This window comes from Meles meles, chromosome 13, assembly GCF_922984935.1.
Source record: "Meles meles chromosome 13, mMelMel3.1 paternal haplotype, whole genome shotgun sequence".
Classification (NCBI taxonomy): domain Eukaryota; kingdom Metazoa; phylum Chordata; class Mammalia; order Carnivora; family Mustelidae; genus Meles; species Meles meles.
In genome coordinates, this window is record NC_060078.1 from 9,086,382 (window position 1) to 9,099,623 (window position 13,242).

Genomic DNA, 13,242 nt, shown 5'->3' on the forward strand with positions numbered 1-13,242 from the left:
TATGTGGGTTCAGAAACCAGATGGGACTGAAGGAGATGAAAAATTAGGGGTTACGTCTCTAACTCCCCTGGCCCTAAAATTCTGTAAAATGGGCCCAAAATAACTATCTCACAGAGTTTATCTCCTTATTAAATAAGGTGAACCATTCCGGCTGACCTGACACAATAGGGCTGTGTGAGTTTTCTTTCCCTTCCTCCTCTGGCCAAATTTCTGCCTCAGCTTTTTTTCCCTCCCTCCTGTTTTCAACACTCCTCTTGTGTTTGCTTCTAATTCAGTCATGGAAGACCCTTCCCAGCCAGTGGAGTGAGGGAAGAAGCACTTACATTACTGGAGCAAGGGTCTGTGGTGGTGGGTGTTTGGGAAGTAAAGGGAGAAGAGGAACATCTGTGGCCAGTTGGGAGTGGGCCTCAGATCTACGGGATAGAGATGAATTGGAAATGTAACTTTATGTTTGTGTAGCAGTGGGCTAATCTTTGGTTGGGGGGCACCTAAGTAACCCCTTCTGAAGAGAGGTGTAGGTACAGGTTCTTGGCTTACATAGTTTTATGAATTATTTCCTTAGTTTAGAGACATTTCCCTTCATTTTTGTTTTTTTTTTGTTTTGTTTTGTTTTGGTTTGGTTTGGGTTTTTTGTGTTTTTTTTTTTTTTTTACTTCCCTTCATTATTAAAATAAACTTTGTTCCACCAGCCAACTGAGACCTTCTATGATGCAGCACTTGCTCCGAAGATTAGTATTTGACGTCCCGTTATTAAATGAACACGCAAAGATGCCTCTTAAGGTGAGTAGGGGGAACATCTGTAGTTACGGGATTACTGGGTCCTCTTGACTGTTCTCCTCTTCAACACGCACGTCTCTTAGAAGTGCCATGCTTGGTTTTCAATGCTGGAAAATTTCTTCCAGTTCATGGAAAGCAGGCGTATAAATTTGAGAACTGTGCACATCACAATAAAAGAAGTCCTGAAAGATCACGGAAGTTTTAAGACTGATTTCCTGTAGGTGAATGGAAATAGAAGTCATTCGGGAAAATAGGCCACAAAGAAAACATGAGCCAAAGTATTCTTAAGGGTGGAAAACATGTAGTACATGTGGCCTGAAATATTAGCAGCCTCTGGAGATAAAGAGCAGGCTGTCCAAACACCCATTTGGAAACATGGCAGTTTCCAAATATTATGTCATAGGGTTCAAAGATAACCTCTCTGTCTATGCTGTTCACAGTTTGTCACTAAGTATAGAAGAATCAGACATTTTCTCTGTCCTTCATTATTCTGTTCATGAATGATCGAGTCTCATACTGTCTTACTGACCTGAGAATATTTTTCTCTCATCTAATATCACAATGCAGATTGAGGATTAGAATATTTGGTGTGTCCTAATACATTTAATAGCACAGTCTGTGGATGGAGGTCATAGAACGTGTAATTGTAATTGTAACTGTTTTATGGGGAGCCTTTCTGCACAGGCATCTGGTAAACCTCATTTTCCTCATGGCCACCCAGTAACAGTGATGGCAAAAAGAAGTTCGAGATAAAAATGAGTCAATTTTTTGAGCTCTTACTCTCAGCAGCCCTAGACATCTGGCAGATATGGTCTTTATCCCTGAAAAATTCATTTTGGTTTAACAAATTTAGATTAATGAATGAGGCAGAATAATGATATCCTTATTGAAAATCCCATTTTTACAGTTTTTATCCTCTGGAAGAGCTTTTCCATACAAAATTTTCTTCATACAGATGAGCTGGAAGGTACCTGAAAAAAGAGATAGTATTACTTTATATGATAAACTCTTTCAGGTTGTAGATATTTCCAAGCTAATCCGAACACACTCGATCTCACTGTTTCATCATTTGAGATTTCTAAATCCTGTGTATGTGTGCACATGTGCGCGCGCGCGCGCGTGTGTGTGTGTGTGTGTGTGTGTGTGTGTGTGTGTGGTTTGTAGTTGAGAGGGAGACCAATCTGGAAGTATTTCTCTAGTAAGAGATGTAGTTTGTTTTAATAACATCCATCCTATTTGATCTATTTCCCTCCTTAGTGACAGAAAAGAGAGTCCAAAAATTTTATAGTTGATGCATAGAGATCATTTTATTAATTCAGGTGGTCGTGTATGTTTGTTAGTTTAAAGATCAAAAATGAAATGATGAAGGACTACAGAATTAGAAGATTCTATCCTTGACTTTAAACTTATAGTGTAGTCCGAAACAAACCAGACGCACACAGACGAAAACCAAAGATGAACACAGACGCTCGGCAAGATAATAAATTGCATAACCAAAGAAATATGGGTAAAATAAAATATAGGTAAAATAAAATAAATATTTTATATTTTATTTGCAAAATAAAATATAGGTAAATAACCACCAAAGAAAGGTAGGTAAAGACATTACTGAAATGGAGTAGTCTGGGAAGTTTACTTAGAGGTTGAAGGTCTGGAGCAAAGCTTAAAGAGTGGTGATTAAGGATTGGCAAAAAGGAAGCAAAAATGCTCAGAGGTAGATTTCCCTTCTAATGTACATTTCAGCTGCTGCGCCCTAGAGATACTCCCTTGAGCCTCTGGGTCATCCTGACATCAGTCCTTTCATTAAGCACACCTGTGCTTGTCCAAAGGCTCATGATTCATAAAACCAAGCAAATGATAGCAACAAGTATAGGACCAGGGATACATCCCTAGCCAGCCTCATAAAGAATGCTGTCCAAGATGCAGTTAGGAGTTACATTGGGCATTGGGTCTTCATACTGCTCAGTGTTAAATTTTAAACAGGCATTATATATAAGGTAATAAATAGTGTTCTCCAGAAGAATTCACAGGAGATTGAGCGGTTTTGTTTCAGTTGACCTTATTACATGGCATTTGAATGTCAAATGGAAATGGGAAAAATGAAAATGTATCTTTCACTCATTGCATTTATAACTGTTTTCTCCCCTAGCTGCTGACAAATCATTATGAAAGATGCTGGAAATATTACTGTTTGCCTGGAGGGTGGGGGAACTTTGGAGCTGCCTCTGAAGAAGAGCTTCATTTATCAAGAAAGCTGTTTTGGGGCATCTTTGACGCCCTGTCGCAAAAGGTGATTTAAGATTTTATGGACTTTGTGTGATGCAGTCATTTAAAAGCTATAAATATTCCTAGTGAAATATTGTCTTATTAAGACTTAGTTCTTTTTCCTTTTTTTTCAATGTCTAACAAACGTTGAGAATGCCACTTATATTTGATTTCAGTAACCATTATGGTAACCTGTTCCTTGTGATCATAACACTTTCGGAACTTAAAATGGCTAAGCATTTTGGGAAATTATGCACGTGGTTAAGTTTCTGGTGTGTTTGGACTTACCCAGACTCAAACCCTCCCTGGTCACTAGATCTTAAAACCATGAAGAAATCTAGTCAAATATAAACAAACGCAATCTCATATAATTGTAATATTCCAGTGCCCTTAGTGGCTTTTCTGCTTTGCTCCTAGGGAGATTTAAGTCACTCTGTGTTGCTTTCTATATGTGATATCCTGTAATAGTTGGCAGATTTATAAGGAATAGTTGATGTATTTTCACAAGGCTGGGGTGGGGATCATTCTTCATGGAAAATCAGAACAGCCTGCTTTGTAAGCTTCTGCTTAAATTGTTAATCCAAATCAGTTTGAATTCCTGGATACACAATCTTAGACAAGTGGAGCAAGATATCCAGAAGTTTGCTGTGAATTTTTAAATAATAATAAGTTTTTATTTAAAAAATCATAAATATAAATTTAATCAGTTATGTAATTAATGTACAAATAACACTTCCCAGAAATTTTGTTTGTGCATACTCCCAATAGAATTTCTTTCTTAGTTTAGCATTTTATTTTTTAGACCTTTGTAATATGATACAGATTGGTTAAAATTTTTTACTCTCCAGAATGTCCCTTTATGTAGTCTTTATAATATGGTGTAGCAATATTCTATAATTATGCAATTGATTGAAATTATGTTTGTGTCATCAAGACATGTTATACATTTAGAACATTCAGATTGATTTCATAAATTATTGGAGAACCACTCTTGAAGAAGCCAAGATTTTCTTCTTAAATGGTAATGGCAGTCGGTCTGGCTTCAGCCTTTCTCCTGTTTGGTGGGATTTCTGGCTGTATTTCCCATTTGCTAGAGGAAGAGTTCTGTAAGGGAGTTAAGTTAGCCTAGGGTCATTCTGCTTTTTGCTTAAAATATCTTGCCAGGGACACCTGGGTGGCTCAGTGGGTTAAGCCTCTGCCTTCAGCTCAGGTCATGATCTCAGGGTCCTGGGATCGAGCCCCGCATCAGGCTCTCTGCTCTGCAGGGAGCCTGCTTCCCCCTCTCTCTCTGCCCGCCTCTCTGCCTACTTGTGACCTCTGTCTATCAAATAAATAAATAAAATCTTTTAAAAAAATAAAATATCTTGCCAGCCACAGCAACCATTTTGACAACTTGTGCTCAATAGTAATACAGAGTTTTTTTGTGTTTTTTGTTTATTTTGTTTTGTCGTGTGTGTGTGTGTGTGTGTGTGTGTGTGTGTGTGTGTGTTTTCTTTTTGTTTGTTGGTTGGTTTGTTTTGATCCTCTGTTTCTTCCCAGAAATATGAACAAGAACTTTTCAAACTGGCACTGCCTTGCCTGAGTGCAGTTGCGGGAGCTTTGCCCCCAGACTACATGGAGTCAAATTATGTCAGTATGATGGAAAAACAGTCATCAATGGATTCTGAAGGGAACTTTAACCCACAACCTGTTGATACCTCAAAGTATGGACTCTTTCTATTGCAGCAGATTTTTATTGTAAATGATGTGTGAAGTCTGAAATTGAATAAGGTACTAAAGTGAACTTTCTCTAATCCATGCCCCCTTTGAATTGGTATCCTTTTGATAGGGGTCCCTTTACTTGATGAAATGATAGTCGTAATAATTATGATTACCCAAATATCAGAAGTAGACAAGATGTACCTTGTAGGATACTCATCAGAACCCAGGTTCTCCGTATATAACTGCAGGGTAATACCTACAGTGATGAGAATCAAGAAAGCCCATCGGCTCTATCTTGAGTTGAAAATTGACCCTGAGTGTTTATTAAAAACTGCAGCCAACCTCTGTCTATCATCTCTGACGGGGGTGATACCAGCATGCAGGACCAAGCTGTTCCTGTGAGCTGTGGGACGTCACTCCACCATCACCACATCTCAGCAGAGCCCAGGGGCAGAAGCTGATGTTCAACATCATAAAGCAAAGTATGGGATTCCAGGGAATATCACATGAGAATATTGGTGGAAAATTGAGCATGCAGTTAGACTGCAGTGCAATACCCTTAGCCACAGATAAAATGTTACTTAACATTATCAACATTCTTACTTGTACTTAGTTGCATAAATCATTTCGCACGTGGGATGTCTCAGGTGTCTGGGAGTCTCAGCATTTCTGTTGTTACTGTCTTTGAGTAGGACCATGGTTTCCCATTGGGGAGGAAAGCTGACTCTTCGTGCTACATTATCTTATCGATTCCATGATGACCCTGTACCATCAGTGGTTAGCAAGGGAGTCACTTGGTAGCTACTGTCCACAGCATCTGAATTTGCTTGGGAGTTCAACTTTTAGGCTTCTGGGCAGCCCCCGGCTGGTTTAGCTTCCATAACAGATCAAAATTTCATCCCGAGTGGTATGCCATTAGTTGGATAATGCCTTACATTTGCATGTTTGGTATTTGATGACAGTCCTGTGAGAAAAGACTCTGCCCCCCCCAGTATTTGGCTTATGTGATTGATCCTTTGTATCTCTTCAATGTAAGTAAATCAGACTATCACATATTCAGTTCCTACATGGGTAAGTTTGTGGTTTGCTAACATATAGTATAATCCAGGATTTTAAAATAACATCAGAGCATGTCATGGCCTTGGTGTTGATTAATTAACTCTAATTAATTAACAACCATCGGGCATGTGTATTCATTTGCCTAGGCTTGTCCCTTTGGGGAATTCTTACCAGATTAGGTTTACTTACTGATATCAATCATTTCTACATCTCTGTGATTTTTATATATTATTTCTTAAATATGTCTGTGTCCTGTAGTTCAATTACTGACTGATAACATTGTTAAAAAAGAACAGTAAACCGTCTCATTATGCTAGGTTTTTTTTTTTTTTTAAGAATTCAGTTCTCAATGGTAATTGTGTTAGTAAGTTATGTGTGTGAATGAATGGAATTATATGTATATAATTTTCCATTCATCAATATATTTAATATTCCCAAGTCCTATATTTACCATCAGACTTGGTTATCACTCACATGCACTCAACATCTGTTCAAGAAATCAAATATGAATTAGATATGAAAGGAACCAAAAATAAGTGTTATCACAAAGCATGAAGAGCTTACGTTTCACTATAGTCCGTATTACTAACGTTAGAATGCTATATGTAGACCATGAAATGTAAAATCATTAACACATCACCAGTTGTATGACTTAATTTAGAATTTTAGTACATTTAAAAAATGTAACCAGATTTCAGCCATCTCTTACCCACTTATAGTTGTTGTAGATGAGGTGTAAGTCAAAAAGGGAGAATAAGTTCAAAGAATGAATATGGAAGAGAAGTATGTCTTTAAGCTCATTAAGTCTAACCGTATCTTGATTCAGGTTTAAAAAAATATTTTGATATAATCTATTGTCCTTATCTTTGAGTATATTTTAATTATTTTTATTTATATTATATATAATTTTTATCATATATAACTTATGTTGAGCCATAATAATGTATGAATTCATTTAAGATGAGCAGATAGAACATTACAGCTTGAGTTTAAATTTGTTCCTACACTATGGAAAAGTAATAGCTTGTTAAGATGATTTTTTAAGAGTTGTGCATCCAGTGGGATTTATGCAGTCATAAGTTGTGAGTAAATTATTGGTGTGATTTCCTGTAAATCCTATAAAAAAATCAAGTTTTCTCTTCTTTGTTTTTCTCATAGTATTACAATTCCCGAGAAGTTGGAATACTTCATTAACAAGTATGCAGAACATTCTCATGACAAATGGTCAATGGACAAGGTAAAAGTCAGAGTATCACATTCTAACTCAGGACTGAGTATACCCAATGATGGGTCACCGCTCAGATATTTCTGACGGTGACCATTTCCTACTTTAAAGTGAAAGCGGTGTCTAGATTGGGAAAGAACATTTAATTATGATTTGCTGATACAGTATTTAGTTCTGCCATTAACCTATGTGTAATACACATATGAATAGGATATTTGTTCATAAGGGGGTGACTGGGTGGCTCAGTTAGTTGAGCAACAGACTCTTGGTTTCAGCTTACATCAGGATCTCAGGGTCGTGGGATCGAGCCCTGAGTCTGGCTCTGTGCACTGTTAGGAGTCTGCTTGAGGATTCTCTCCCTCTGCCCCTCCCCCTACTCTCAAATAAATAAATAAAATATTTTTTAAAAAAGAATTTTTTAATAAGACACACAGTTTTAGGAATAAAAGTTCTATGAAGTCATAAATCTAGTTTCTAAACACATATTGTTTGTGGGAGTACAAAGTAATCATAAGTACAAGTAATAATCATGACAGATGGATTTATGGAGAAATATATTCAGACTCATCTGAACTTCGGACATTAATGAAACCATTCAGACTATTATCAGAAAAGGTGAGGCTCAGAAATCTTTTGGAAGAAACTTTATATGTAATTTTATGTTAGCTAAAACCTTGAAAATTATTAATTGAAATTGAGTGATTGTTTACACCTTTCACTCCTCTGTCGTGTGTCTTACTACTGAGGAGATCTGCAGGTCACTAAGAATAAATCACATAGCCAGAAGACATGTCTGTGTTGTCCCCCCCCAAAAAAATGGTGCAAGCAAATGAGATAAGTAACACATGTCGCACTACCATGAAATTCTCTCAAAGCTTGTGGCCGAGTACCCACACTGTGTTGAGCCTGGTTACATTTGAGAGATGACAGCCGTGAGTTTTTGTCAGAGAAATTGAGCTGAGGACCCAGGAATCAGAGATAAACACGTTTTGCTGGCAGAGTGAAGGTCGAACAGGACGGGTTCTGCAGCGCTTGTGTTTGTAGGGCAGCTTCGTGTTACTTGGCTGGACTTCCTATCGATTTCATGTCTTGCCTCAGCCAGTCGGTCTCCTCCTGAGAAACCCTCTTTCTGGTTTGATAAATATGTGGCTCTTTGTTCAGTAGGTTTACTTCCGAGGTGAGTCAGTAGGAGTCAAGTTCTGTTTTCCATAAAGACCCTGTTGGGTCCTGAGCTGGTGGTGATGGGGAGGAAGTGTCCAGGAAGGCTGTCCTGAGGGGTTCCCGTTCGGTTCCTCGGAGTCCGTAGGCGGACGGGAGAGGAGCTGGGGAAGCGGTGATGGATACAGAATACGTATGTGAGCAAAATAATGCGGAACAAACGTGTTGAGAGATCGCTGAGTACTGGAGCGGACAGACAGGAAGCATTATTCAGAAAAGCTTTTCCATAAAGCAGAATCATCCAGTTTTCCTCTAAAAATGAGCTTTTCAAAAAAGCATTAAAAAAATAATGAAAAGGGGCACCCGGGTGGCTCAGTGGGTTAAAGCCTCTGCCTTTGGCTCAGGTCCTGATCCCAGGGTCCCGGGATCGAGCCCCACATTGGGCTCTCTGCTCAGCAGAGAGCCTGCTTCCCTCTCTGTCTCTTCCTGTCTCTCTGCCTGCTTGTGATCTCTGTCTGTCAAATAAATAAATAAAACCTTTTAAAAAAATAATGAACATCTTAGGTGGAGGTTCACACGATGTGGCAGAATCACTGTCGTGGGGGCCAGGCACCCCGTAGTCTGCTCCTGGGGGGTGCTCATGACCCAGTCACAGACCTGGGTCTGTTTAAGGAAGACTGGGTATGTTTAATCTCTGGGTGAATAGAATTACTCTCAGTGATTACTCAAAAATAATATTGGTCAGGGTGGAACTCTTTATATTGACTTATGCTGGGTGGGATTCAGAACCTAATGGCTTGGTTTATTTAGATTTATTTTACCAAATGTATTTAAACACATGCACACCTACACTCTCCCCAACTAATCCATGTAAAATAATTTTGATGATTTTTTTTAAGTTGGCAAATGGATGGATTTATGGAGAAATATATTCAGACTCGTCTAAAGTTCAACCATTAATGAAGCCATATAAACTATTATCCGAAAAGGTGAGGGCTTTTTGTGTGTGTGTGTGGTTATATAGTTATAATTTATTTTGAAATTTTTATGATGTATTTTCTTATTAAATGTCTTATTGTATACACTTAAAAAAATCCTTTATTTAAAGGTCCCATTTTTTATCTTTTGTCTCTTGTCTTCTCTATTCTCATTTTCTATCAGTATTTAATTCTATCAGTGTATTAATCTCCTTAGTATTTTTCAGTCCTTTTAAAATTTTTATTCTTCCCCCATATTTTTAAGGACTCTGGAAAATATTCTTATCATGCTTAAGAGTTTCTTGATGAGGGATAATGAAGTAATTTACAATGATTATTATTTATACGTTTTCATGTATTTTACTACTGTGGGGGAATAGTCAGTATCTTGAAAAATACAGGACTTTGTAGCTTGGTGCTTACGGAGGGAGAGTTATTCTTATCTGTCTATTCAGATGTTTATTCAGAAAAGCCTTCACATACATAGCATATAATCTGGCACTGCTTCTCCTTTTTAGTTTCTATACAAAGTATCAGAAGCGGGGAAACTAAAGGAAATTAACCTCCATGCAGTAATAAGCTGCGATCCCTCTTAGCGGTCTTGGTCAAAGTAAATCTCTACTCACACTCTGCTTTTCTGAAATTTTATTTTACCTTTTCTTTTTTAAGTGAACGATGTCCATCTTTTTTCTTTTTAAGGAGAGGCAGCCTATTTCAGATTTTTTATTTTCATTCGGATTCATCATGTCCACGCCCTTTATTCCCCTCTTTGTTTTTGTCCCTAGGAAAAAGAAATTTATCGCTGGCCAATCAAAGAGTCTTTAAAAACCATGCTGGCATGGGGTTGGAGGATTGAGAGAACTCGGGAGGGAGACAGCATGGCCCTCTACAATCGGACGCGTCGCATTTCTCAGACAAGTCAGGTAAGAACCACACTGGCGAATCCACTGCTCGTGCCTAGTTCTGTTTTTTATCAGTTTTAAGATAGACATTTGCAGGGGCACCTGGGTGGCTCAGTGGGTTAAAGCCTCTGCCTTTGGCTCAGGTCATGATCTCAGGGTCCTGGAATCGAGCCCCACATGGGGCTCTCTGCTCAGCAGGGAGCCTGCCCCCCACCCCCGCTTCTGCCTGCTTCTCTACTTGTGATTTGTCTGTCAAATAAATAAAATCTTAAAAAAAAAAAAAAGGTAGACATTTGCTACAGTATCTGTGAGATTAGGAATCATTTTATCATCATGGAGCAGATGAAGTAGGGCTTGGTGCTACAGAGAATACTAAGATGAGGAAGACTCCATCCATGCCCACAGATGTTTCCTGTATAGCAAAAAAATTTAGAGAATGACAAACATTTTGGTCATATAGTTCTGACAGCAGAATGGGGAATGAATCAGAGAAGGGGGAGATTGAAGACAGAAAGGCCGATTCCTTGGGAAGGATATTGTAGACATACCACGAAACAGAACAGAAGTATTAAATGTCTGAATTAGAGCAAAGATAGTGGGAATGGAGGGAAATGGATAAATCCTAGAGATATTTTTGAAGTAGAAGAGACAGAATTCTGTGACTGTGTGATATAGGATGGTGGATGAGGAGTACTCAAGGTGATCATCATGGGATCCAGACTGGCCTGTCAGGTGGGTGGCTAATTTGAGTAAGGTAGGGAACACAGCAGCGCTTGGAGAGAACAATAATTTGATTATAGATGTTGTGTTGGCCAGAATATGGCTCCCAAAGATGATCCCCAGTTGCTGGAATCAGTGAAAATACTGCTTTACTTGGGCTTTGCCAGTATGATCAAAGTTAAAGACCTTGAGATGGGTGTGGGGTGAGGGTACGGCGCCTGGGGGGCTCTTTTGTCAAACGCCTGCCTTTAGCTCAGGTCATTATCCCAGGGTCCTGGGATTGAGCCCCATGTTGGGCTCCCTGCTCAGCAGGAAGGCTGCTTTTCCCTCTCCCTCTGCCCTCCCTGCCACCCACATCTCAAATAAATAAATCTTAAAAAAAAAAAAAAAAAGCACAGAGCAGTACGAGAAGTCTTACAGTTGATAACAAGGTATGTTTCATTTTATAAAAATGCCAAAATTCAGAAATTACCAAAATTCAGAAATTAAGTTTCCTTGTTATTGGGGATAACTTGGTTAATCGTTGACCACTGTATGAAATACTTTTAGAATTAAAGAGTTGGCTGTATTTTGTCTTAACATTTGGCCCGCTAAAACATTTGCTAATATTGCCCTCTTTGATTAATTACTGTTTGCATGAGGAAGAATAAATTTTATGCAGCTAATTTGAATATGTAAGAAACCCAAGAATACAGGGGATCCTTTGATGAAGGTAGTGTTTCAGAATATTGGGTTCATTGCACAATTTGTGGAATTCTGATCATTAGCTTTTGGGATTGGCAGTCCCTGAGATGTTGGGATATGTTATTCAGTCATCAATTGAAATGATCAGACACCCAAACAGCATTTAATTTGCTAGATACGTTTGTGAACTAAGTTTGTCCAGATACTTGCCGGTTTCATCTGATGCAACATGACGTGTGGAAGTTTATTTGTCCTGTATTTCTGACTTTTGCCTTAAGTCTCCACTGGGCTTTTAATTAGGCTCCATTTTTTGTCACATAAATCACCTAGGTTTCTGTGGATGCCGCACATGGGTATAGTCCCCGAGCCATTGACATGAGCAATGTCACACTATCCAGAGACCTGCACGTAAGTGTTACGGACTTTTAAAAGCATCATTTTAAAAAGCCGACTGTGACGCTTTCCTGCCTGTCTTTTCCACATGAATTATTTGAATGTGGTGATCATATAAAGGGTCTGTGAAATTGAAAATTATGGACCTTAATTGCTTTTAAAGTTGATATAACTTTTTCTAGGATGTTTCTTCTGGATAACATATTTTCCTTAAAGATAATGGCTATTTAAAAAATCCCACTATAATGAAGTAGTGTGTGAGAAGAGAATAAATCAGGAATTAGTCATGCTCTGCCTAAGGGTACCCTCAGTTACTCATTAAAGAATGTGTATTCTAAGTCGTTTATCCAAGGAAACCGGGGGCATCCTGCCTGCTCCGTCCATAGTTGTATCTGTTCTCCTTGGTCGCTAAGGAAGGAGCATACTTTGAAATGGCTGATTTGAGTAAAAGAAAATGTGTTGTCTTGTATCAGAAGTCAACAGGTCAGTATGATGATCAAACAACAGTATTGGCATCATTAGTATTGATCCAAGAGAAATAAATACATAAAGAGAAACCCTATGTAGTAGTTCATATTAATTATCTTAAATGGTTTGGCTTGCCCTCTGTGGTTGCTCTTGTCTGGACCGAGATCTTAAAATGAGATAGTGAACTTGAAAATCAAAAGGAGAAGAGAGAATGTTAGAGGCAATATTATCTTTTGATAAGATTGAGATAAGATTTTAGATAAGATTTTGATAAGCAAAGGCCACAGTGGGGAGCCTCCGAGGCTCGGTAGTCAGTTACGTGTCTGACTTTTGAATTTAGCTCAGGTCATGGTCTCATAGTTGCAAGATCGAGCACTGTGTTGGTCTCCCCAGTCAAGTGGGAGTCTGCTTGAGATTCTTTTCCAACGCCCCTCCCCCTGTGCACACGCATTTTCTCTCTTTCTCTCACTCTCTCAAATAAATTAAAAAAAACAAAAAAAGTCCACAGAAAGGTTAATGTGGTTTGTCTAAGTTCTCTGATCTCTCCCTAAGTTTGGGACAGATGTGGAATCTAAAATGTCCCTCTAGGTTCTTTGCATTCACTGTTTAATAAAGTTTAGATTGTCTTTTAAAGCTTTGGAGATTACAATAAGAACATGCAAATAAATAGATTTTTTTTTGTTAAAGTTCACAGCTAATTTGAAATTTCATTATTTAATTAATAAAACCTGTGTCCTTGAATATTATAAATAACAAGAATCATTCCCATCAGATCACCTCTGCTATTTACTGCTGCATGGTTTCACAGGCTGGTAGAATTATTCGGGATTCAGATTCCAACTAGGACTTGTGTTCGGGGCGCCTGGGTGGCTCAGTCGTTAACAGTCTGCTTTTGGCTCGGGTCATGATCCCA

The 13,242-nt window shown here is 38.4% G+C and overlaps 1 protein-coding gene across 12 annotated transcripts in view; it reads left to right on the top strand.

Moving 5' to 3' along the window:
* Positions 1-13,242, top strand: part of RYR2 (ryanodine receptor 2) — a 749,188-nt gene that overhangs the window by 574,975 nt on the left and 160,971 nt on the right. For all 12 annotated transcript variants that reach the window (XM_046026812.1, XM_046026816.1, XM_046026818.1 and 9 more), the window contains 7 exons: positions 690-780; positions 2,927-3,067; positions 4,582-4,745; positions 6,961-7,039; positions 9,085-9,174; positions 9,948-10,085; positions 11,799-11,876. In XM_046026812.1, coding sequence (XP_045882768.1) covers positions 690-780; positions 2,927-3,067; positions 4,582-4,745; positions 6,961-7,039; positions 9,085-9,174; positions 9,948-10,085; positions 11,799-11,876 — 781 coding nt within the window. The remainder of the gene's footprint in view (positions 1-689; positions 781-2,926; positions 3,068-4,581; positions 4,746-6,960; positions 7,040-9,084; positions 9,175-9,947; positions 10,086-11,798; positions 11,877-13,242) is intronic.